We start from the raw sequence: 22,337 nt of genomic DNA on the forward strand, positions 1-22,337 counted from the left end.
GTCCCCTCTGGAGAGAAAGAGAACTTAGACAGAGAGACGAAGGGCCAGATTTTTAAAGGTATTTAGATGCCTAGTGGGATTTTCAAAGGCATCTAGAACCTAACTCCCATTGATTTCAAGATCTTTACAAAGCTGGCCGTAAATGACTTGCCCGAGGTCACACAGAAAGTCTGTGGCACAGCAAGGAATTCATAGATTCCAAGGCCGGAAGGGACCATTGTCATCATGTGAATGGAACCAAAGTCCCAAGTTAGTGCCCTAATCACTGGACCATCCTTCCTCTCATCACCCCGGCCCCCCATTCCCTCCGACCCCAGCAAAGCAGGAAGCAAGGATGGAATGCCAACCCAAACAGAGAAGAAAGCCCGCGAGCTTGTTCCCGTAAGCATTGAGTGACTGTGCTGTGCTGACCGCATGGTCCCCGCTAACCCACTTCCCAGTACCTTCACATACCGGCAGAGCAAGGGCACGGCCCCCTCAGAAGCCACCAAAGACTGGAAGATCCGCACCAGGATTTCCACTGGGAGGCGCTCTCCCCAGGAGGCCCCAGCAGCTGCCCCGCTTTCCTCAGCCTGGCCCCCAAGCACAGGCTCCTTTGCAGCTGGAGCCCCTTCTTGCTCTCTCTTTCTCTCTCCTGCCACGCCGGTCCTTTGGACATGCTGCAGCTGCTGCTTCTTTGCTGGCGCTTGGTGCTTTCTCTTTGCCACTTTCCTGGGAGGGCGGTCTTGCCCACCGCCTATGTTGGAAATGATCAGCAGCATATCATTGTCCGTCTCATGAACAAAGTAGTCCGGGGCCACTCTCCTGGGGGCCTTGAAAGCCTTCGTCTTTTTAGAGGCCTTGCTGGCATCCCCTGGTCCTGGTCTCCCACTTGCCTTGGTGCCCCGCTTCTTGAAAGCATTCTGCCCTGTGCCGGACGGTTCTGAAGAAGCCCCAGCCTCTCTCAAGTTCTCTGCTGTTCTGGGCTCTTCCATAGTAGCCTGTATAGGCTGGGTTAATCGGCAGGGACAATCTGGCAGCACATTTCTGGCAAAAAAGACAGGTGACAATCACTGCTAGGAGCGTTCGGGTACTTTTGCCACACGTTCCTACCAAGGCACCCTGGGATCTAAGTGAAAACCAACACAGGCCAAGGACAAAAGCTGAATCTCACTCATTGGTTCCAGCCTCCGAGTGTTCACTGGTGGACAGGGCGTGGCGCTCGAAATGACGGGATGTGTGTTCTGTTCCTGGCTCTGATGGTGATGTTCGATCCCAGGTGACCCACCTCACCTCTCTGCCACTCAGTTTCCCCAGCTGTAAATTGGGAATGACCATTAATGGATTTTACGGCCAGAAGGGACCATTCTGACCATCTAGTCTGAACTCCTGCATAGCACAGGCCAGAGAACCCTACCAGTGAGAGCCTGGATCCAGTCTGAGAGAGAGCATATCTTCTAGAAAGACTCTAACCCAACACACAGGGGATGGCCTACCCAGAGCACGGAGAGATCGACGGGGGGAAATAAAGTATTACTGTTCCAACCAGTCATCTCCCTGCTGCCCAACTTTACATGCATGGCCCTAACTTCCCGCTTCCCGCTGAACTCCTGTCAGCGCCCCTGGAGACATCTGCCTATCTTCAGAGCTTCGCACCCTGGGGTCACCCCTAGCCCTGCGCCCCGTTTCTGATCTGCCATGGGAGTGACTTGCTGGCACTCATGGCTGGGCACGCTGCAGGAGCTGGGTGACACTCCAGTAACCAGCATAGCACTGGGGGCAAATCTGCGTTTATGTCAATGTGGTGGGTGAATTAACTGGTGGCGGAGGGGGGCGGCTTGCCAGCCGGAGACCGTGGGGGGCTATCCCTGCCCTGTCTAGCCAGAGAATGGCACTGCTTTAGGCCAGCACTGGGGGGGCTGGGAGCCTCCTGCACGGAGCCCTGCTGGGAGCCCCACGCTGCTGGGTCCGGCCCAGCGGGAAGGGCAGAAGGGGAGGCGAAGACACAAGGCCTGAATCTGCAATGCTCAGAGGGGGCGGTGGGGGCAGGGGAGGAGGGGCGGGACTCGGGGTGGGGGAGGGGGCGGTGCGGGTGGGGGAGGGGTGAGAAGGGGGGGCGGTGCGGGTGGGGGAGGAAGGACGGGACTCGCGGTGGGGGGAGGGGGGAGGAGGGGTAGGGGGGCGGGACTCGCAGGGGTGGGGGAGGGGTGAGAAGGGAGGGGGCGGGACTCGCGGTGGGGGAGGGGGGGACGGGACTCGGGGTGCGGGAGGGGGCGGTGGGGGAGGAGCGGTGGGGGTGGGGTGAGAAGGGGAGGGGGCGGTGCGGGTGGGGGTGGGGGGACGGGACTCGGGGTGCGGGAGGGGTGAGAAGGGGAAGGGGCGGTGGGGGAGGAGCGGTGGGGGTGGGGTGAGAAGGGGAGGGGGCGGTGCGGGTGGGGGTGGGGGGACGGGACTCGCGGTGGGGGAGGGGTGAGAAGGGAGGGGGGCGGTGGGCAGGGAGGCCCCAGGGTAACGCAGTAGCGGGGATCCCGGGAGGAGGAGGGGGCCCCCCCGGGGGTCCCGCGCTGAGGATTGTGGGAAGGGGCAGGGGAGCCGCGCGCTGCTGACCGGGATCCCCGCGCGCCGCCAGCTCCTCAGCCAGGGGCCCGCCAGGCCGGAGGTTGCGGCGCCTTCCGGGTCCGTCACTTCCGGGGCGGGGCCACCCCTCGGGGAACCGGGAAGGAGGCTGGAGCCGCGTGTGTGAGTGAGTGAGAGAGCGAGAGAGTGGGGGGAGTGGGGGCTGGGGGAAGTGGGCTCTGGGGGGACAGGACGGGGGAAGTGGGGGCTGGGGAGCCGGTGAGGCAGGGGGCTGGGGGGACAGGACAGGGGGGAGTGGGGGCTGGGGGGCGGTGAGGCAGGGGGCTGGGGGGACAGGACAGGGGGGAGTGGGGGCTGGGGGGCGGTGAGGCAGGGGGCTGGGGGAAGTGGGGGCTGGGGGGCCGGTGAGGCAGGGGGCGGGGGGGAAGTGGGCTCTGGGGGGACAGGACGGGGGAAGTGGGGGCTGGGGGGCGGTGAGGCAGGGGGCTGGGGGAAGTGGGGGCTGGGGGGGCGGTGAGAAGGGGGGTGGGGGAAAGTGGGGGCTGGGGGGCCGGTGAGGCAGGGGGCGGGGGGGAAGTGGGCTCTGGGGGGACAGGACGGGGTAAGTGGGACGGGACGTGGGGGTTCGGGGGGACGTGCCCGGAGCCCCACGGCGGTCACAGCCCGTAGCTGTGCCCAGGGCTTGGCCTGGGGGGCTGGGCTCTGGGGGGGCTGGTGAGCCCCCCGGCAGGAGCAGAGCCAGGGGCCTGGCCTGGGGAGATTCCTGCCCGGGGGGGGGCTGGGAAAGCCCCCAGGGCCCCCAGTCCGGCGTAGCCAGAGCCCAGGCAGACATGGGCTAGAGGCAGCATGGGGCTAGCAGACCCCAGAGCAGCTGCTGTGAGGGGCTTTTAAGCCATTGTACGGACCAGCAGCTCTGGCCCTTTGAGGGCCGCGCCCGGACCCCCCTTGCAGGACTCGGATTTGTCCCCCCGCCCCCCCCCAGTTTCACCTCACTTCAGAACTGCTCGCTTCAGAAATCAGACACACACCCAGCAGTGTCAGCCAGGCCAGGACTGAGCACGGCCTCCCTTCTCCCTATCGGCATCAAATCCATCACCTGGAGTGTAACTATCGCATGTGCATCTCAGGGTACAGTGCAGAGAGCCGTGTAAACAAGTCAGGGTGTGACACTGGAGTTTGTCCTGACTTCTGTAGCCTGTTGTAAAACTAGGCAAATCTCAAGATGAGTTGATGTACCCCCCCCCCCCCGCTAGATCTCTCAGTACCCCTGGGGTACACACATTCCGGTTGAGAGCCACTGGCATATATAACTCCTAAATAACACAGGCCATAAGGAGTGCAGTCAGGGGTGGGTCTGGGTGGGGGGTCACTTGGGATCCAGCCAGCTCAGTCCTCAATCAAGCAACTCTGACCGGCTGGCTGTGGGGTTCTCAGAAGAAGCCAATAAACTAGCAGATAAGAGGGGCCCATTGGGTGCTTGGTGGGGATTTCACAACACTTTTGATAAGGCTTCTCCACAAAAAGCTGTTGGGGAAATGAATAACCCCTGGTAGGAGGGGAAGCCTTGTGGTGTGTTGGCTGCTGGCTGGGTGGGGCGAAGCAGGGAGCTGTGGTGAGCAGCAGCTGGCCTGTTTGGATAGAGGTTGATAGTGAGTGACTTGTTTGGGTGTTGGGCCCTGGGCTGCTCCATGGCCATGTGCATGATTTAGAGGAGGGAGTGACTGGGGGTTGATGAAATTCACCAATGATCCTAAAGTTGTTATGCCAACAAAACTACACAGGATAGTTTCAGGGGACAAGACAAGATGTCACGTTTATTATAATAACACAATTTGATTTAAGACCAGTAACGAATATCTAATATCTATGTATACACACACCCCCCCCAAATGTTCTGCAGCTGCGGTATAGTTACCAGTCCTGAATGTAGCTTGTGGCGGCTCACTGGCCAGGAAAGCCGGGCACAAGGAAGAGCTGGGTCTCTGTGGGGCGCGCACCGATGCCCTTCCGTGTTGGCAGCAGAATGTTACCCTCCCAAGTCTTCCATCTCATCCATCCTGTTTGTAGGCTTTAGTTTGAATCCAGAGTCTATAGGTCTTGCTGTGTCATGCTTCCTCTGGGTCCGGTGTGACTGATCACCCGTCAATTGCAGACGTGACTTTCAGCCTAGGAGCTGGCTTTGATGTTTCTTCAATTGTACTTTTGTTTTTTCTTTTTAGGGTGGACTCTTCTTGCTTTGTCAGGGCTGTTGTCTGCATCTTCAGCCCTTGGTGTTTACACATTATTTCATCAGGACAGGCTGAGGCTGGAGGTTGATTCCATCATCCATCCATACCTCATTCCCACATCTAAACTACACTAATCAGATTACAGCAGGGTTTAGCAAAAATGAAGTGAGCATTTTAAAATGGGTTACAACATGGACACGTGTAAGGAATGGCAAACAGGGAGCAGAAGTTACAATGTTGAAGCAGTGCAAGTTTCAGTGATTTAAGCAGCAATTGCATTGAAAGTGAAACTCAATTAGCCAGTTATTGGGGTAACCGGTTTTATGAATGAATGTTGTTTCATTCATAAAACTTTGCTTATGAAGTTATATTAATAAAGTGAACAATTAAAACCAATTTCATTTATCAGTTCTACAAGGTGTATGAGAGGCACAGCTCCAGGTGGGGGTGAGCACAGTAAAGGACTGGGCAGGTGGGATTGAGCGTGGCCATGGGTAAGGCAACGTGTGCCGGCGGAGATGATGTCTCACGCTGATGGGCTCTGCATTTCCAGGACTTGCCAGGAGGGAACTCAGGAGGTGTTGGGACATCAAGTGGTGCTGGAGTCTCAACTCATGGGCTGTCTGGCTGCCTCCCAACCATAAGGAAGAATCTGCTAAGGCTGCAGAGAAGGGCACTTAGGCTGGCCAGAGGTATGATGGGGTAACTTAGCACTGGGATGAACGAGAACTGGTCCGTCCAGCCTTCTTCTTCCTCCCATAATCTGTGCCCCTGGAGTTATGCAGGGACACTAGTGGCAGGTCCATTTAGCTCAGGTTAAAGGAAGTCCTGGTTTGTGGAGCAGACTCATATGGCTTCCTGCGCAGGAGGGCAGGGAGATCAGTGCTGGGCTGGATCTGAAAGCTGCTGATAGCTTTGCAGCCAGGGCTGATGTTGGTAACTGTCGTGTTAAACTGGGAGTGGGTGGATCTTGTGGTTTTTGGAATCTTCTCTCTGCCTGCTCAGAAACACCCATTGCACAACTTCCCCCAGGCCCTCTGCACATCTGGCACTGCACACGCTGCCCGGGGGGAAGGAGCAGTGCACGTCTCTGGAGCAGCAGGGTTTGTCCCGGTGCTAGATGCTCATTCCAGCATCAGGAGAGCACCTGGCGCTCCGCTCTAGCGCTCAGCACGTTCCGTGCCCTGAAGAGCTTTTGACCGTGTACAAGACGAGGCAAAGAGCCGGGAGGTTTGCAGAACCTGAATTCCTGAGACGTGCTGGGCTGTGTGATTTCCGGGGCAGCTCTGCATTTTCGACTTACCCACTCCTTCCTTGTAATAGGAACAGCCAGTTGTTCCCTCTCCCCCCTCCCCCACTTCTGTATCAGTGCAGTTGAGCAGGGGGCTGTTTTTAATCACAGAATTCCAAAGGGATCCGCCATCCTGACTTGTGACATGCCTGCTCTGTGCCAGCTGCCACAGGGTGACTGCCAGGAGGTCCTCCCAAGGGTGCAGTACAGGACTCCGGCTCCAGTAACACTTCAGTCACTTACCTTGTCCCATGGTCCCCTGAGATTAACCCCCTGGAGGGGCTAGAGGAAGCAGCATCAGGCTGGCTGGGAGGATGAGGAGCCGGTAGGACATTCCGGGTTGCATCTGGAGCAGTGAGGGACTGTCACCACTTGCCCTGCAGCCTGGGGTGCCTCCCAATGCTTTGCTACTGTAGGTCCCAACCTGGGCTCCTCAAACAGCCAAACAGCATGCAGGTCACACCCTGAGTGTGTGTGTGTAGCCACAGCCCTAGGCCAGCAGCTCTGACCCCAGCAGCCTGTCAGCAACACACCAGCCACACTCTGGCTTCCAGGAGCCTTGGTTACAACCTTCAGGGTGATTCCAGCACATTCCCAGTCCTGCGTTCCCCCCACTTTCTCCCCCTACAAAGGTGGTTCTGCACTGTTCAGCCCTCTCCTCCTCAACAACCGTCTGCTCCTGTAAATGAAGTTACCCAACCAATTCACAACACTGGATTCATTTTAATTAAAGAATGAAACAAGTTTGTTTATTTACAAGGAGGGAGATTTTGAGTGAGTACAAGCATAAGGCATTAAAGTCGGAAATGCTTACAAGAGAGATAAAGATGAAAGCGTTCGGACGTGCCCGCTCAGTACATTGTCCCACTGCACCGCCCCTGCTCAAGCCCTGGCCGCTGGAGTTCGGCGCGCTGGGCCCTGGTAGGACAGTTCCAGCCCCAGCACACCAAAATGTCAGCTCTCTGGTAAAGGATGTTGTCTCTTTCAGCAATGGCTGGCTGTGGGGATCCCTGCTCCAGCAGCTCTGGACTCCTCGTTGCCCTTTGCCTGGCATAGCTCGGGCTGTTGGGAGAGATTCGGTTTTGGATCCACCAGTCTATCAGGTAACCCCTTGCAGAGCTGATGCTATTCACCAGTGGATGAGCTGAACCTGACCTTGTTCTCTTCTCTGTTGCCAGGGCTGAGAGAATGGCTACGTCTGTGATGGGCCAGGCCATGATCACCCACGTGCTGGTGGCCCTTTTCGGAATGGGCTCCTGGGTCTCCGTGAACTCCTTGTGGGTGGAGCTCCCCGTGGTGGTGAAGTGGCTTCCAGAAGGTGAGGAGCAATGGTGTGCTAGGAGCTGATGGGTGGTGATAAAGCAGCGCCTGCGGGCCCGGAATGGGTGATGCCCCAGGCTTCACCTGGCACGTAGGAGCAGCCGCAGTGGGTGGTCAGGTGTCTTGCCTTCTGCTGTGCCATTCATCTCGCCTTTCTAGCTGCCACAACGCCCTGAAGCCAGCGGAGAGGAGGAAAGTGTTTAATGGGGAATTGCTGTCGTTACACAGTAACATCCCTGGGATCGTGAATGGGGCTGGAGGGGCTTAGACAATCCCCGTACTAGGGAAACAGCTGAGAACCTGCTAGTCCGGGGCTCGGCGACTAGGGGAAAAGTCGGTGTTCTGGGGGGTGGGGAGTTCTCACTTAGCCCCTCCCCAGCAGTGTGAGCCCTCCGAATGCTGCGTTAGCCTGCATGGCTGCGACTGCCCAAGCGCGGGGGATCCTGCAGACCCTGAATAACCCAGCTGCTGGCCTGGGGTTCAGTCTGCCACTCCGCCCGAGCCAGGCACCGGGAGAGCAGCTGGAAACCTGCCGCCGGCCGTTTCCTGGACTCCGAGGGGCCAGCGTCCGGTGCTGGTTGCGCAGAGGTGTTCTGCCCTGGAAGCATGCCGCACGTGTTGTTTTAGCTAGCGCCAGCTCAGAGCTCCAGGCAACAAACACGAGGTGCAGCCGACCGGGCGGAGAACAAAGGCAGGAAGGGACAAACTCCTCCGGCTTCCAGAGGGTTTCCCGGCCCAGGGCGAAGAGTCATTGGAGGGTCCTTGGTGGAGAGGGAGGCAGCAAGGACACCGCTGGTGTGAACATGAGCAGCTGCCCTCTGGGCTCTGGATTCCTAGCCGGGCCCTGAGTGTAGAGTGTTGCTGTTGGACCTGGGAACGCAGGCCCCAAGGGAGCTTTGTCCTGCTCCCCAGCTGCTGCCCCGGACTGCTGTGGGGACGTGATGGCGGGGCTCAGCCGGCCTAGTGAAGAAGAGCTGTGGAGTCCCTGGGTGTCCAGCAGAACTTCTCCCCGAGGGGAGCCCTGCCTGGGGGGGTGGTTGGGTTATCCCGGTCTCTGGGAGTGTGGATCTGGTGCTGGGAGCCAGCAGGTGCTGCCCAGCTCTGGCCCAGGCTTGCTGCCTGGCCTTGGCCTTCTGCCCTCCACCTGCACTTCCTGGAGGAGAACAGCCCTTAGCCTGTCGCTCGGGGGTGGAGGCTAGCGCGTGCTGCGCTGGGGAAGGCCATCGGGGCAGACTGACTGGGTGTTTCCGGCGTGCTGGGGCTGGCTCGTTAGTGGGATAGAGAGCGGTAGGCAGCTATTTCCAATACTCTTCTCCTGGGCCGGGGGGCTCCAACCCAGTAAGTTAGTATTAGGGCTGTTCCAGTTCCACCCCCTCCCGCCCCCCAAACGAGTGACGCTCTGTTCATGCTGATGAGGGACTCTGCTGGGATCTGCACCGGCCCCACGGACGGCCCTGCGACAGCGACACCATGAGCGCAGGGAGGCAGCTCTTTGCCCTTTGCCTGGTCCGAGAGGGAACTCGCTGCCCTGACAGCAGGATCCGATCCCCCAGGCAGAGAGGGGCCCGCTCACCTCTTCCGTAGCCGGATTGGTTAGGAGGAGCCGGCCATGACGATTATCTGGCCTGGGGGTTCCAAACGCTCCCATGGGGTGGGCCACACCTTGGCGAGTCTGGCAACCCACTCCCCCCCCCCCCCCCCCACCGGTGCTCGCGTGTGGCAGAGACAGTGAAGGAGGAGCTGGGGGATTTCCTGGCTGATGTGCCCAGTGCCTAGGGAGTTACTTGCAGGCTCCTTTTGTTCCTCATTTAACTCTGCTTCTCTGCCACCCTGCACGCACATGCCAGCCACCTGCCCCCCACACATACGCTGCCCAGCCTCCCGGGGGCCCTCTTCTCCCCTTCCCCTGCTCCCTTCTGATGTGGCGCCTGCACCCCCTGTGGGCAGCTGTTTCTCCCCCTCCTCTGTGGAGCCGTTGCTCCAGCATGCCTGCCTCCAGGCCCGCCTCTGTCCCGCAGAGCCTGCATTGCTTGGAGCCAGCCCCTTGTGAGCAGCCAGCCCTCTGCACGCCCCCCACAAGTGCTCAATGGGACACGGCAAGGAAGCCCTGGGGCTGGAGAGGCCCTAGCTGCAGGAGACTGTCAGGCTAGCCCCACGGTCTGCACAGGCAGCATCCTGGGGGCGGGGGGCAGGCTGGCGTGCTTCCCCTGTGGGGTTATTGAAGGTGCCGGAGGCCTGGTCTCTGTCTCGCCAGGGCCGCCGACCTGAAGGCAGCCTCTGCACCTGCTGCAGGCACATGGTGTTCCCAGCTAAGCCCTGCCTGGGGCTAGAGTTGCTACCCGCCGTGCCAGCGGAGAGTGGGTCATGTTCCTGGCAGCGTAACCTCCCCGAACAAACGGCTGGATTCCCTCCATGGAATTCACACGCAGGCCCTGGCCTGGCCCCCTGCCGCTAGCAGCCGGCTGCCCGGGGCTCCCCTGCGAACAGCTGTGTTCTCAGCCAGTCCCCACTGGTCCCCAGAACCGTGGCACAGTGAAGCGTCTCCACGCAGAGGCCCAGCACTGATGGGGGGGGGGGGAAGGGGGAGGCAGCAGCAGAGCTGTGCCAATTGCTTCGCTAGCAACGTTTCGTTAGCTGCAGAAGGGCCAGCGTCTGCCGTGGCCCTCTGTGCAGCTTCCCCCCCTGTCCCCCTCATCGCTATCTGCGGGGAGATCAGCCCATGGGCTCCTTTCCCCCGTAGGTAGGGCTGCACTGTGCTAATCCCACGGGAGGCTGCATAGCCCCATGGGAGCGCTGCCTTCTCTCTCTCCCCTCACACAACCAGAGCCGGGACGACGCAAAACCCAGGCGCTGGCCCCTTTAGGGTGCTGCCCTGAAGTCTGTTTGCAGCCTCTGCTTCCCTCTCTGGCCGGGGAGGAAGGTGGGGGGCACGTGCTGATCTCCGGGGAGCGAGGTGGATCTGCTGGCCTGCAATAGAAGGGGGAAGAATTACAGGCAGCATCGCTCTGGGGTGCCTGGCGCACCGAGGAGCCGGCTACCCTGCACGGCAGCAGGGCGAAGGGCTCGGGTCGGCAGGGTGTCCCTAGTGCTACATCTCTCCCCCTCCAGGCTGGAATCTCCCTGCCTACCTCTCAGTCCTCATCGCCCTGGGGAACGTGGGCCCCCTCGCTGTCACCCTGGCTCAAAAGCTGGCCCCTGGGCGGCTGAAGGAGCGCTGGGTCATCCATGCCATCCAGGTGCTGGGTGTGGTGGCAGCCTTCTTCATGGCTCTCTTCTGGCACCGGACGGCGATGGTGGCGGGGGAGCCCCACAGTCTGGCCTTCCTGCTCCTGGCCTTCCTCCTGGCCTTCGTCTGCTGCACCTCCAATGTCACCTTCCTGCCCTTCATGTACCAGTTCCCCCAGCCGTTCATCCGCACCTTCTTCGTCGGCCAGGGCCTGAGCGCCCTCTTCCCTTGCGTGGTGGCCCTGGCCCAAGGGGTGGGCAAGCTGGAGTGCCGCAACGCCACCTCCGGCAACGGCTCCCAGCCCCACTACCTGGAGGAGAACTTCCCGGCGGACACCTACTTCTGGCTGATGTCCGCCATGCTCGCGGTCTCAGCGCTCTCCTTCCTGGGGCTGATCCTGCAGTGCAGCTGTGCCAGCAGCTCCACCGCCGGCCAGGAGAGCTCTTCCAAGGGCAGCGTGGAGACGGAGGAGTCCTTCCCACTGCAGGACGGCACCCCCACGTCGGACAGCGCCACGGAGATCACCAAGGACGCCCGCCCCCCGGCCCAGACCACCTCCTTCTGGACGGGCCGGAACATCTACCTGCTGGTGCTGCTGGGCGTCTCCAACGCGCTGACCAATGGTGTGCTGCCCTCCGTGCAGAGCTACTCCTGCCTGCCCTACGGGAGCATGGCCTACCACCTCTCCGTGGTGCTCAGCAACGTCGCCAACCCCGTGGCCTGCTTCATCGCCATGTTTGTGCTGTGCAGGTAGAGCAGGGTGCTGTAGGTGGCACGTGTACCAGCCTCCTCCCTTACACCCCTCTTCACCCTTGCCCCAGGGGTTGGTCCCCATCCCAGAGTGCGCTTCAGCACCGTCTGACCCCCCCCCCCCGCCTGAGAGGGGCCGTGCTGCGGGGCAGGATTGAGGGGCGTTGGTGCAGCTGTGGGGGGCCTCTGGACTGGGCCAGCAAGGGGAGCCGCACACCCAACGCTTAACATGGTGGCCCTGTGTTAGGAGTTGGGTGCCCGGCACGTACCTGAGTCGTTCCTGATGATGTCCCTAGCGAGCAGCCAAGCGGGGTCCAGGGCTCGTGCACGTTAAACGTTTGTAAAACCGAGACCATATCCTCACCTCCCACTCCGAACCTGCCAGGTGCCCCCCTGTTGTCCAGTTGCCAGTGGGGAGGGGCAAGCTCAGACTGATCGGGCAGGGCCCAGTGGGAGTCGGGGGATATTTATGGAAGTGGGGGGGGGCTGAGAGGAAGACTTGCCCAGCGGTTAGGCCCTGGGATTGGGAGAGCTGCGTTCAGTTCCCTGCTCCGCAACAGACACAATGGGTGACCTTGGGCACGTTCCTTAATATCTCTGTGTCTCCGTTCCACACATCACGACTCCCCCGGGTGCTGTGAGGATAAACGCAGGGAAGGTTTGAGGTGCTCAGATATGACAGGGGTGGGGACATATAACTGCTATCTGTTGACTGGCTCTAGGGGGGCTGAAGCCCCCATCATCCCCCATTGCACAGCTTGGCCCCTTCCTTTCAGCCCCACTTTGCCCTACATTGGTCTAACACCCCCTCGCCGCTCAGACTCCCCTACCGCTGCTCCAAGCCCCCTATCTCCACGCTGCTCTTTGCCCCCCACCCCACATGTCCCCACTGCTCTGAGCCTCCCTTCCCCCACTGCTCTGAGCCCCCTCTACCTACACGTTCCCACTGCTCTGAGCCCCCCTCCCCACACGTCCCCACTGCTCTGAGCCCCACCTAGCCTATGGGGAAGAGGCTCTTCACAGAGCAGGCTCAGAGAGGTGTGATGTGGCCCATTCATCTCAATGAGGTGTTCTCAGCTGGAGGAGGAGGTCCCATGGAGATGATACAGGCTGACCCATCACCTTGGGGAGGTGTGAATTGCTCCAGCTGAGCAAGTTCTTTCTCTGTCGTCCCCCCCGTCCGCCCCCCCGCCCCGGGTCAGGTATGTCTACACCTAAAGTGCCACAGTTGTGCTGCTGCCCTGCTTCAGTGTAGACGGGAACAGACTGAGCTCAATCCCTCCCCTACAGAGCTCTGCTTTGAGCCCCAAGTGTGCACAAAATAACAAGGTCCCTGTTGATTTAGTAACATGCTGGGGTTGGGGGAGGGGTTATCGTGGGAGCCCCTTTCTCAAATCACCCCAAATCTTGCTCATGAGCTCTGCCCAGCACCCCACAGAGCGCTTAGCACCCGCAGGAAGTGCTGCCCGATCTAACACGTACAGAGCTGGTGCGCCGCTCTGACCTCGGCAGTGCCCGGTGCTGCTCAGACAGCAGGGCAGTGCTCCTGTCCCCTGCCCCCACTCGCCCCATTGGCCCCCAGGCCGATACTCAGACTGGCAGGTCCGGCACCGAGCTCGTCTGCAGCCCGCAACTGACCCTCGTTTGTCTTCTCTCTACCCCCCAGGTCAGCGGTGGGCTTGGGCATCATCTCTGTGCTGGGAGGTGTCTTTGCGGCCTATCTGATGGTGCTGGCCGCGCTCAGCCCCTGCCCTCCCCTGCTGGGCAATGCTGCAGGAGTCGCCCTGGTGGTGAGTACGGTGGAGTCCGGGCCCCGGTCTCTCCGAAGGCCTCTGCACCGGGCTGCAAAAGGAGCCATCAGAGCATCCCCTGCTGGTGGGCTGAGGCTTCGCTCCAGGCACTGTTCTCTGGGGCACCGTCCAGCTGGCCTCTAAATGAGGGGGCTTCCCAGGGCTAATGTCGCTCTGCCCTTGGGAAACGTCCCTCCGGTCTCCTCCCATGGCTCCCGGTTCTGCCCCTCCTGCCCTGTTTTGCTTCTCGGGGTTCAGTCTCCCGGTGTCTGATACCAGGCTCACAGGGCTGGAGAACTGTCTGAGAGTCCAGGCAATGCCCGGGATCCCAGGGGCTGGTGAGTGCTTTCCCCCCCGTGCCCACCGCTGGTGGTGACCCCTGGTTCTCAGCCCGGCTACCCAGGCCTGTTTGCTCCCAGAGGGTCTCTGACCCATGAGGTGGGGATGGCTGCATTGGTCCTGTCTGTCGCGACCTGTGGGTTCCCTTGGGTTGCTGTGGTCGGCCCCCGTTACTGGCTGAGGCCATGTCTGTCCCCAACAGGTGCTGTCCTGGATCCTGTTCCTGGGGCTCTTCTCCTACCTCAAGGTGGTGATCGGCAGCCTGCTGCACGAGGCCGGCCATGCAGCGCTGGTGTGGTGTGGAGCGGTCATCCAGGTGGGCTCCCTGGTGGGGGCCCTGGCCATGTTCCCCATTGTCAGCATCTATCACCTCTTCCAGAGCGGGCAGGACTGTACCAACAGCTGTGGGGCATGAGCGGGGGGCAGGACACAGCAGCCCCATGGGGGGCTCTGCCCGGATGGAGCTGGCACCCGCTGGCCTCTGCCTTAGGGACGTAAGAATTGCTGTAGAGGTTCAGAGCACTGGGCCATCTCGTCCCGCGGCTCCTGGCCAGTAGCTGATGCTTCAGAGGAAAAGCCCCTGGTGCCCCGGCCAGCTGGGAACCTCTGCCCTCCCAGGGGAAGGCTGGCTCCTCCCCTGCTGCTCGGAGCACCGAGGGCTGTGGGCCAGTCACGCTATCCTACAGACCAGGGGCTCGGAGGCCTGCCCAGCCCTGCTGCCTGGGGAGAGGGGTAGCAGCCCTGCCTTGCGGCCTGGTTCCCTGGGGCTGGCAGCTGCTGCACTCGCTGCTTCTCTTGCTGATTGTTAGGACGCATGGGGCTGGGGTGGGGGAGGGCCCCCTTTGCTGATGCTGCTGCCAATGTCCCACTGTCAGAGCTGGGGGCCCCTGTGGCGCAGGACTAGGCTCCACGGGGTGTCGTTCCCCCCTGCAGGGGATCCCACAGCAATGGCCGCTGACTGGATGGAGCCGCTGGGCGCCCTTCTCCCGCACCGTTCCACTTGCTCTGCGGCCTCCCCCAGCCGTCCCAGCCCCCACCCAGTGCTCTCAACACACGTTAATCCTGAGCACCCGCAGCCCCTGCTGCCCCCGCCCTGGGCGTCCCTTCCCGCACCCTGCCCCCAGCGCTCCATTCCCGGGGCCTCTCCTCGGCACTGACCAAGCCCTCGGCTGAGCCTGGGTGTCTGGCGGACGTTAACGCTGGGGCTGGGGCTGCCCTGTGTTCGATACCCTCTGTGCTGTGTTAGCCCCGTGGAATCCGGCCCCCTGCGGGCCGGGGAATTAACCCCTGCTCACTGAAGAGTGGTGGGATTGTGGGGAGCCCAAGGAGGGGCTGGGCTCTGATCCCAGCCAGTGCAGCCTGCTCCCTCCAGTCTGCCCCAGAGCTGGTGTCTGTGCCCCGCCTTCAGGAGGATGTTCCCCAGCCACCTGGGGGTGGGGAGTGCCCTGATGCCCAGCCGGCCCCATGCTTCACTCCCAGCAGCCTCTTCTCCAGCATGGAGCTGATCAGCCTCAGCCCAGGGAGTTTATCTTGGCAGGACAAGGGGAAAACAGTTTTGCCTGACCCTCTGCAGGTCTGCATGGCTCCTGCCCCACAAAATTGGGGGGGGGGGGTTCCCCACTGTGTGTGGCGGGGGGAGGTGCTCCGCTCCCTGAGCAGCCTGGGACCAAAGCCAGCAGGGAGCCTCCATGCAGAAATCTGCAGCCTTGGGGGGTCTCCTAAGCCATGCCCCATCTTTCCAGCCTGTGCAGGGTGGCACACGCTGCCTGGTTATTAGCCGTGTCACCTCCACGTGCCCTGTTGAATGTTGCCCGGTGTGCTCATGCCGCTGTGTCTTACTGGCTCCTGCAGGGGCTCTGCGGGGCTTTGCTTGGGGCGGGCAGGCGGGCGAGCAGCAATCTGTCCCTGTGGCGTTAGAAAGATGGTGATTTTGTGTAGACGCTGACCTCCCCGCCCCCCCCCCATGGGCCAAAGGGGGGGGGGGCTGGAGCAGGAATAAAGCTTTGTATCACAATCACTGGAGCTTGGCGCTGGTGTCCCTCGGCAGGGGCTCCGGCCTGGGGGGGCCTGGGGCTGACGCATCCCCCGGCGGGGGACTGAGCTAGCTGCACGGATCGCTCGTCACGCCGCCATTCTGGGAGCGGGCGACGGGATGGGTCACTTGATGATTCCCTGGTCTGTTCACTCCCTCCGGGGCCCCTGGCATTGGCCACTGTCGGCAGACAGGACACTGGGCTAGATGGACCCTTGGTCTGACCCAGTCTGGCTGTCTTTATGCAGCTACTGGGGCGTACGGGGGTCCTGCTCCTCCAACCTGCCCAGGCGCGCCAGCCCGTGGAGGTGGCTCCCCACTGGAGGGCCAGGCCCGCCTGAGCAGCAGTTGTGTGTAGGCCCCATGCAGGAAGGAAGCCTGGCTCCGGGGGGGGCAGTGTGCTCTGGTGCCAGGGACCCCAGTGTGGCCCACGCAGGTGCGAGCACTCCCCGGTTAGTGATGCCCCGGGGCAGCGCCGTGGCCCGGCTCTGGGCCTCGGGTGGGTCTGGCTGCTGAGCGTCAGGCGCTGTCCATGCAGAACAGTGCGCCCTTTGTCCGTGCGATGGAGGGAGCTGCAGGCAGCAGCCGTGCCGCACCACGAGGGCGTTTGAGCCTGGGGCCGGCTCCTGGAACGCTCCACGGCCTTCAGATTGCTACAGCCTCTGGCCAAACCGCAGCTGCTCTCCACAAGCCGGTGTGATCTCGGGAGCACGTGAAGCACGGGGCTGTGCCGGGCCTGGAGCCAGGCAGCAGGGGCACCAGGAGGACAAGTGACGTGGGCTGTGTGACCTGAGAGCCTTGGGGGTGACGCGTCCTGGAGAGCATTGCCGCGGTGCAGTGGCCATAGAGGGGAGCTCCTGGGGAAGGTGGCCTGAGGTGGGGAGCTGGGCTGGCTCAAGAGGGGAGGGAGGCTGCAGGACCGGGGGTGGGGGGGAGGCAGGAGGCAGCTCCGCGTTGGTCCCTGCCTGCTGCATGGGGAAGGGTGCCTGGAAGGGCTGATTGTTGGGCAGCTCAGGCAATGCGGGCGCATGACTAGCCCTGCCCTGGGGGCTGTGCTGTGCTCTGTGCACAGCATAGGGCAGGGCTGGGGCCAAAGTTCCTTTGAGTGTGAGGTCAGAGTCCCTTGCCAAGGGTTCTGGGTACTACCGGAGCCTTCATGTTCTCGGAGGCCAACAGCGGGGGAATCTGTCCGCTCCTCCCCTCCATGGCTGGGGAGAAGATTGTGCCCCATCTTGCAGGCCCAGGGCTGGCCAGGGTGCCCCACACATCTGGGGCTGCTGGGCTTGGATCCTGCAGCTCATTCCAGCTGGTGAGGGAGCTGCCTTGTTAATGTTTCTCCTGGCCCCTGCTGCCCCACACTACACTGGTTCCCTGCTGAACACAGGCTGGGTGGAGAGACACCTGAGACCATGGCTTCCCGGCAGGGCTGCATTCCACTGGGCCAGTGAACCTGCCAGCCCAGAGGCCCAGGCTGGTGTGTGCGGGAGATGGAAGTTTCCCCGCAGCTGGGTCTGGCCTGGGGAACTCACTGCCACAAGAGAGAAGAGATCCCGCAGCCTTGCTGCACTCAGAGCCACGGGCAGGGTCTAGCTTTGGGCCTTGGCTCTTCCTCTGTGGGCTCTTCAAAGCCACCGCTTCTCTCACCCCCAGCTGACAGATCACTCCCCTTTCTCTTCTCAGCTGGGCGCAGTTTAGATCGGTTGGTGGCATCCGGATGCCCTGGTGCTGGGCCTGGAGAAGCACCTGCCTGGGTGTGAGTGGTGTGCCGCTGGCCTGGGCCCTGGAGAGAGCCCTGGTGCGTAGGTAACACTCCCACCCCTGCCCCTCTCTGTGGGAGCTGGGGTCAGGGTTGGGCCAATTTCATAACTGCTGTGCATTGACACGTGCCTAGAGCTCAGCTCACTTCCCCTGGGCCGGCTCCATCCTTCCACCGCTCCCCCCCAGCAGCTGGCAGTGCTCAGGCCCGACTTCTGAACACGCCTGACGGGGCCAGTGGGCTCCTCCAGCCTGGAGGGAGACGCGGAGGAATCAGCTCCTTCCAGCCACATGGACTCCAGGGCTGACACCCAGCCAGCTCTGGGGTGGAGCATGGCAGGGGCACAGCACTGGTGTAGAACAGGGCCCAAGGAAGAACCCCACATCCTTGGAAACGACGGGGTGTTAAATAAGCCAAACAGAAAACCCTCTGCTGGGATTTGGCTGTGGCAGCAGGGGGTTGGTGCTCCGGGCCCTGGGAATTACAGCGGCTCACAGGCTCCAGGCCCAGCCTGTGGGCCACAGTGCAGTCGGTTCTGCTCTGACTCGGAGGGGAGAGCCCCACACCTGAGTCACCAGCAGCCCTCCCAGCCCAGCCAAGGCAGCGCCAGCCCAAGGGTGCTGGGCTTGTGCAATCAAGCCAGGTGCTCGGGCTGTCTGGGGAAAGCAGCGCCTCTCACCCACTGCAGGGGTGCAAGACAGGAGCCCTTGCGATGGAAACGGTCACTGATGGTGCCCATGCTGCGTGGTGCAATGCCAACCCCCCCCTTTGAAAAAAGGCTGCCCCAAGCTGGGCTGGCTGCCTGGTACCCTCTGAGACCTAGATGCTCGTGTCACAGCGAGCGTGGTCAAAGCCCCAACTCGTGCCCTCGGGAGTGGCCAGCCTGGTGCCTGAGGATGCTGCTCCGTGCAGGGAGCTCCAATGTGAAGCTTTCCTGTCCTGCAACTTCAGGTTCTTGAATGCAAGGTGTGCCCCGTCCATGCCAAGGTTGGGTTGCCCCTGCCCTGGTTGGGGGCTAGGGCTGTGGCTGACATCCTGGACACTCCTACCATAACGCCACTATACAAAGCCATGGTGTGCCCAGGCTTTGGATACGGCAGGCAGGGCTGGTTGCCCCAGCTCAAAAAAGCAACGTTAGAACTGGAAAAGGGCAACAAAAATGATGAGGGGTCTGGAACGGCAGCCGGATGAGGAGAGATTAATAAGACCGGGACTGTTCAGTTTGGAAAAGAGACGAGTAAGGGGGGATATGACAGAGGTCTATAAAATCGGAACTGCTGTGGAGAAAGTGAATAAGGAAGTGTTATTTACCCCTTCTGATAACAAGAACTAGGGGTCACCCAAAGAAATTAACAGGCAGCAGGATTAAAACAAACCAAAGGAGGTTTTGCTTCACGCAACGCCCAGTCAACCTGTGGAACTCCTTGCCGGGGGATGTTGTGAAGGCCAAGAAAACAGAACTAGGCATCTCGGCAGAGCTGCGTGGGCAGACTGGGGAGGGGCCCTGGGGCTGTGCCGTTTCTGTTGCCTGAGGTGTCTATTCCCGGCCTCTGCATGGAGCTCTCCCTAGGCTGGGCCATGCCCCCACTCACCCTGCAGGAGGGCACTCAGTGGAGAACAGTATCGCCCTCCCCCATGTGCCCGCCTGGGAAGCATTAATGCCGAGGGGGGCGGACTGTGAAAGGGACTCAGGGTGCCCTGGCGGGGGTGCGGGGTGGGGCTGGGAGGGCACAGCAGGATGCGCAGGGCTGAGCTGCTGTTTTGCTGATTCATCCCAGCTCAGCTTCCACCTGTGCCAGGCGGGGGAGAGAGCTTCCATTTCCCTGCAGGGCCTTCCCTGGGCACGGGGCCAGCCTGGCTCTCACGGCACCCACGGGCCTGCGCTCCGGGGCATGAAGGGGCTGCAGCTGCCTGCTCTCCCGGGCGGGGAAGGCTCCGGTTTTTACCGGTGAATTTCCATTACGCTGCACAGGCATGAAGCCAGGGAAAAGTATTTCCCTGGGTGATCCGGGCACGGTCCAGCCACGGCTCGAGAACGTGGGATCCTGTGGCTGGAGGCTGGGCCCGAGGGAGAGTTTGACACGCGATGGTGCTGGTGTGTGTGTTACAGGTGGTCTGGATTTAACGTTCTGCATCTGCCCCGTCATTCCATCATCGTTGTCTGACGCTCCCCGGAATATCCCGCAGCTGTGAAATCCAAATCAATACAAATATGCTCAAAAACGGACACCGATTATCCGCCGAATCCTGCCCAGCCTGGTCTGTGTGAGCAGCTGCTGCGCTGGGGCAGAGCGCGGCACCACCCGCCCCATGGCCGCTCTGCAACGCCAGGCTGGGCACCTCTTCCTGCCTTAGCCGCTGTGGGCACCGACCGGCCCCTGCCACAGGGACTCACTACTGATGCATGAGCAAGCTGTGTCCCCCGGGAGAGGAACCTTTGCCCCCCAGGATCCCAGCAAGTAAAGCCACCTCCCGTCCCCGGAACAGTCCTGGCTCAGCTGCCGGCACCGGCTCAAGTGTGCGATGGGCTGGGGTGGCAGCAGGGTCCAGCTGGGGGGGTCGGGGGCTTCCGGCTTCTCAGCCCTGCTGCAATGCTGACTGGCCATGTGAGTGCCCCGCCAGGGCCCGTCTCCAGCTCTGAGGATGGGACTAGTCCCTGTGGGGCCCCTCACGGCAGCAAACAGCCAAGCTAGGTCGTAAAGACTGGACAGGTGCTTCTCGAGCCTGCTGGCCACAGAGAGCACCCAGAGCAAAGCTGTTAGCCCTCCCCATGCTGGCTGCATGCACAGCGCTTCCTTCAGGCACTGCAGTGCCGGGGTGTCCGCGATCCCCAGCACTGAATGAGGCAGGGCTCTGGGGGGAGAGGGGGCCTGTGCACTGAATGAGGCAGGGCTCTGGGGGGTGGGGGCTGTGCACTGAATGAGGCAGGGCTCTGGGGGGTGGGGGCTGTGCACTGAATGAGGCAGGGCTCTCGGGGGTGGGGGCGGGATTGTGCCCTGGCATTACAGCCAGTATCACAGGACGTCTGCCCCAGGGGCCAAGGTCAGATACGGGCAGCTTCATTCTGCTCTTGCCCAGCTTGCAGCCCTGGCACCAGTCCTTCCACACTGCATGATGTGGATTCTGGCTCCGCCTGGGAGCCCCAGCCATGGCCCAGGCCCCCGCTGCATTCGGTGCGGCACAACCCCAGAATAAAGAGCCCACCCCTGCCCCACAGAGCTTCTGATCCAAGGCTAGGAGGAGAGACACCAGCCAGACACAGGCAGACCCATAGGAGCGTCACACGCACTGCGCCCAGTTGATTTCACCCAAGGCAGGTTCACCAGCTGGGCCAGGTGCCTCTGCGGCCCCCTCCATCTCCCGCCGAGCAAAGCGGCTTCATGCCATCCCCCGGCTGGGCTCCGTCCCTCCTCACCCCTGCTGCGGCTGGGCCCCAGAGCCATAAACCCGCCGGGCCAGGCGGTTACACGGGCCAGGGCAGCCCGCGCTCCCCTGCCCACCTCCAGGGCAGCATCCCGGTCCAACAGAGGGCCAATCTCTGCCACTGCCCCGGGCAGCATGTTACGTAGGCAGAGCAGCCAGGAAAGGCTAAGGCAGCAGGGCGGGGCCCCGAGCCCTCCACTTCCAGCTCAGAGCAGTCAGCGGCGGGAGGACAGGCCAGCTCTGCGAGGTAGGAGAGGGCAGGAAAGCAGCCGGGGAGGGGACCTGCGGGCAGCCGGGCCAGGCTGCCAAGGGACAGGGCGGGGATGCAAGAGGAGAGAGGGGAGATGGGGGAGCTTTTCGGGAATGTGTAACAGGCGGCGTCTGCCTGTGCACATACGTGTGTGTGTGTGTGTGTGTGTGTGTGTGTGAGAGAGAGAGAGATGCCTGTCGGGTGACATGGTGGGTGTGTGATGAAACCTCTCTGGTGACATGGTGTGTGTATGGGCATGTGTGTATGTGTGTGATGATGCCTGTCGGGTGACATGGGTGGTGGTGTGCATGCGTGTGTGTGTGTGTGATGATGCCTGTTGGGTGACATGTGGTGTGTGTGTGTGTGTGTGTGTGAGAGATGATGCCTGTCAAGTGACATGGTGTGTACGTGTGTACGTGTGTGTGAGAGAGAGAGAAAAAGAGAGATGATGCCTGTTGAGTGACATGGGGGGTGTGTGTGTGTGATGACACCTGTCAAGTGACATGTGTGTGTGTGCATATGTGTGTGTGTGTGATGATGCCTATCAGGTGACACGGGGGGGGTGTGAGTGCAGGTGTGTGGGTGAGATGCCTGTCAAGTGACATGGTGTGTGCATGTGTGTGTGAGAGAGAGAGATGATGCCTGTCGAGTGACGTGTGTGTGTGCGTGTGTGTGTGATCACACCTGTCAAGTGACTTGCTGTGGGTGTGTGTGTGCATGTGTGTGTGTGTGTGTGATGACACCAGTCAAGTGACATGCTGAGTCTGTGAGCATGTGTGTGTGTGTCTGCGTGATGATGCCTGTTGAGTGACATGGGGGGGTTGTGTGCGTGTGTGTGAGAGAGAGAGAGATATGACGCTTGCTGAGTGACATGGGGTGGGGTGCGTATGATAATGCCTGTCGGGTGACATGGTGTGTGTGTGTGTGTGTGTGTGTGAGTGTGATGCCTGTCGAGTGACATGGTGGGGGGGTGTGTGTGTGTGTGTGTGTGTGTGTGCGTAGGTGGATGGGTGTGTGGTGACGCCTGTCGGGTGAGCCAGGGGGTGTGTGGTGGTGCCTGCCGGAGGACCGGCATTGCAGCCATTTGTCCCGTGGGCAGAGCCCCAGCTCGCAGCGGGACACCAGCCCTGGGTGGGGACCCGTGTGAGTGCACAGGGTACAAGGTGCCCAGGGGCGATGGTGCAGAGTCCTCTCCCACGGGGACCCCCAGCCAGAATCCCCTCGTGCTCACGCTCACGCTGCCGGTGCCGCACACACACCTGGGGGAACGGACACTGGGGCTGACTAGCTGGACACGTCCCAGTGGGGATTCGTCCCCCAGGGGAAGGGGAGACCCGCATTGCTTGGGGCCTAACGTGACCCCAGGGACCAGGCTG

General features: G+C 61.5%; 2 protein-coding genes across 8 annotated transcripts in view; one reads left to right on the forward strand and one right to left on the reverse strand.

The window, feature by feature from the left end:
* FBXL6 (F-box and leucine rich repeat protein 6) overlaps window positions 1-4,487 on the reverse strand; it is a 17,649-nt gene extending 13,162 nt beyond the window's left edge. Inside the window, exons 1-3 of one of the 4 annotated variants that reach the window (XM_074943670.1) lie at window positions 2,587-2,667; window positions 1,154-1,296; window positions 454-1,026 (exon numbers count right to left, since the gene is read on the reverse strand). In XM_074943670.1, the coding sequence (XP_074799771.1) occupies window positions 454-974 (521 nt within the window). In that variant the 5' untranslated portion in view covers window positions 975-1,026; window positions 1,154-1,296; window positions 2,587-2,667. Of the gene's footprint in view, window positions 1-453; window positions 1,297-1,396; window positions 1,920-2,586; window positions 2,668-4,471 lie in introns of those variants that run through there. The other 3 variants (XM_074943672.1, XM_074943671.1, XM_074943669.1) reach the window with 3 other exon arrangements.
* SLC52A2 (solute carrier family 52 member 2) lies at window positions 2,559-15,089 on the forward strand. Of its 4 annotated transcripts, none has more exons than XM_074943673.1 (7): window positions 2,559-2,722; window positions 5,338-5,476; window positions 7,064-7,178; window positions 7,254-7,393; window positions 10,504-11,371; window positions 13,038-13,161; window positions 13,703-15,089. In XM_074943673.1, exons 4-7 carry the CDS (start codon window positions 7,264-7,266, stop codon window positions 13,913-13,915), a joined length of 1,335 nt encoding a protein of 444 aa, XP_074799774.1. In that variant the 5' UTR covers window positions 2,559-2,722; window positions 5,338-5,476; window positions 7,064-7,178; window positions 7,254-7,263; the 3' UTR covers window positions 13,916-15,089. The 4 variants fall into 4 exon arrangements, with proteins under 4 accessions (XP_074799774.1, XP_074799776.1, XP_074799777.1 ...); XM_074943675.1 differs by having other exon boundaries at window positions 2,559-2,718; XM_074943676.1 differs by lacking the exon at window positions 5,338-5,476.
* Window positions 15,090-22,337: the final 7,248 nt, after the last annotated feature.

The sequence above is a fragment of the Natator depressus genome, chromosome 2 (genome assembly GCF_965152275.1).
Source record: "Natator depressus isolate rNatDep1 chromosome 2, rNatDep2.hap1, whole genome shotgun sequence".
Taxonomy (NCBI): domain Eukaryota; kingdom Metazoa; phylum Chordata; order Testudines; family Cheloniidae; genus Natator; species Natator depressus.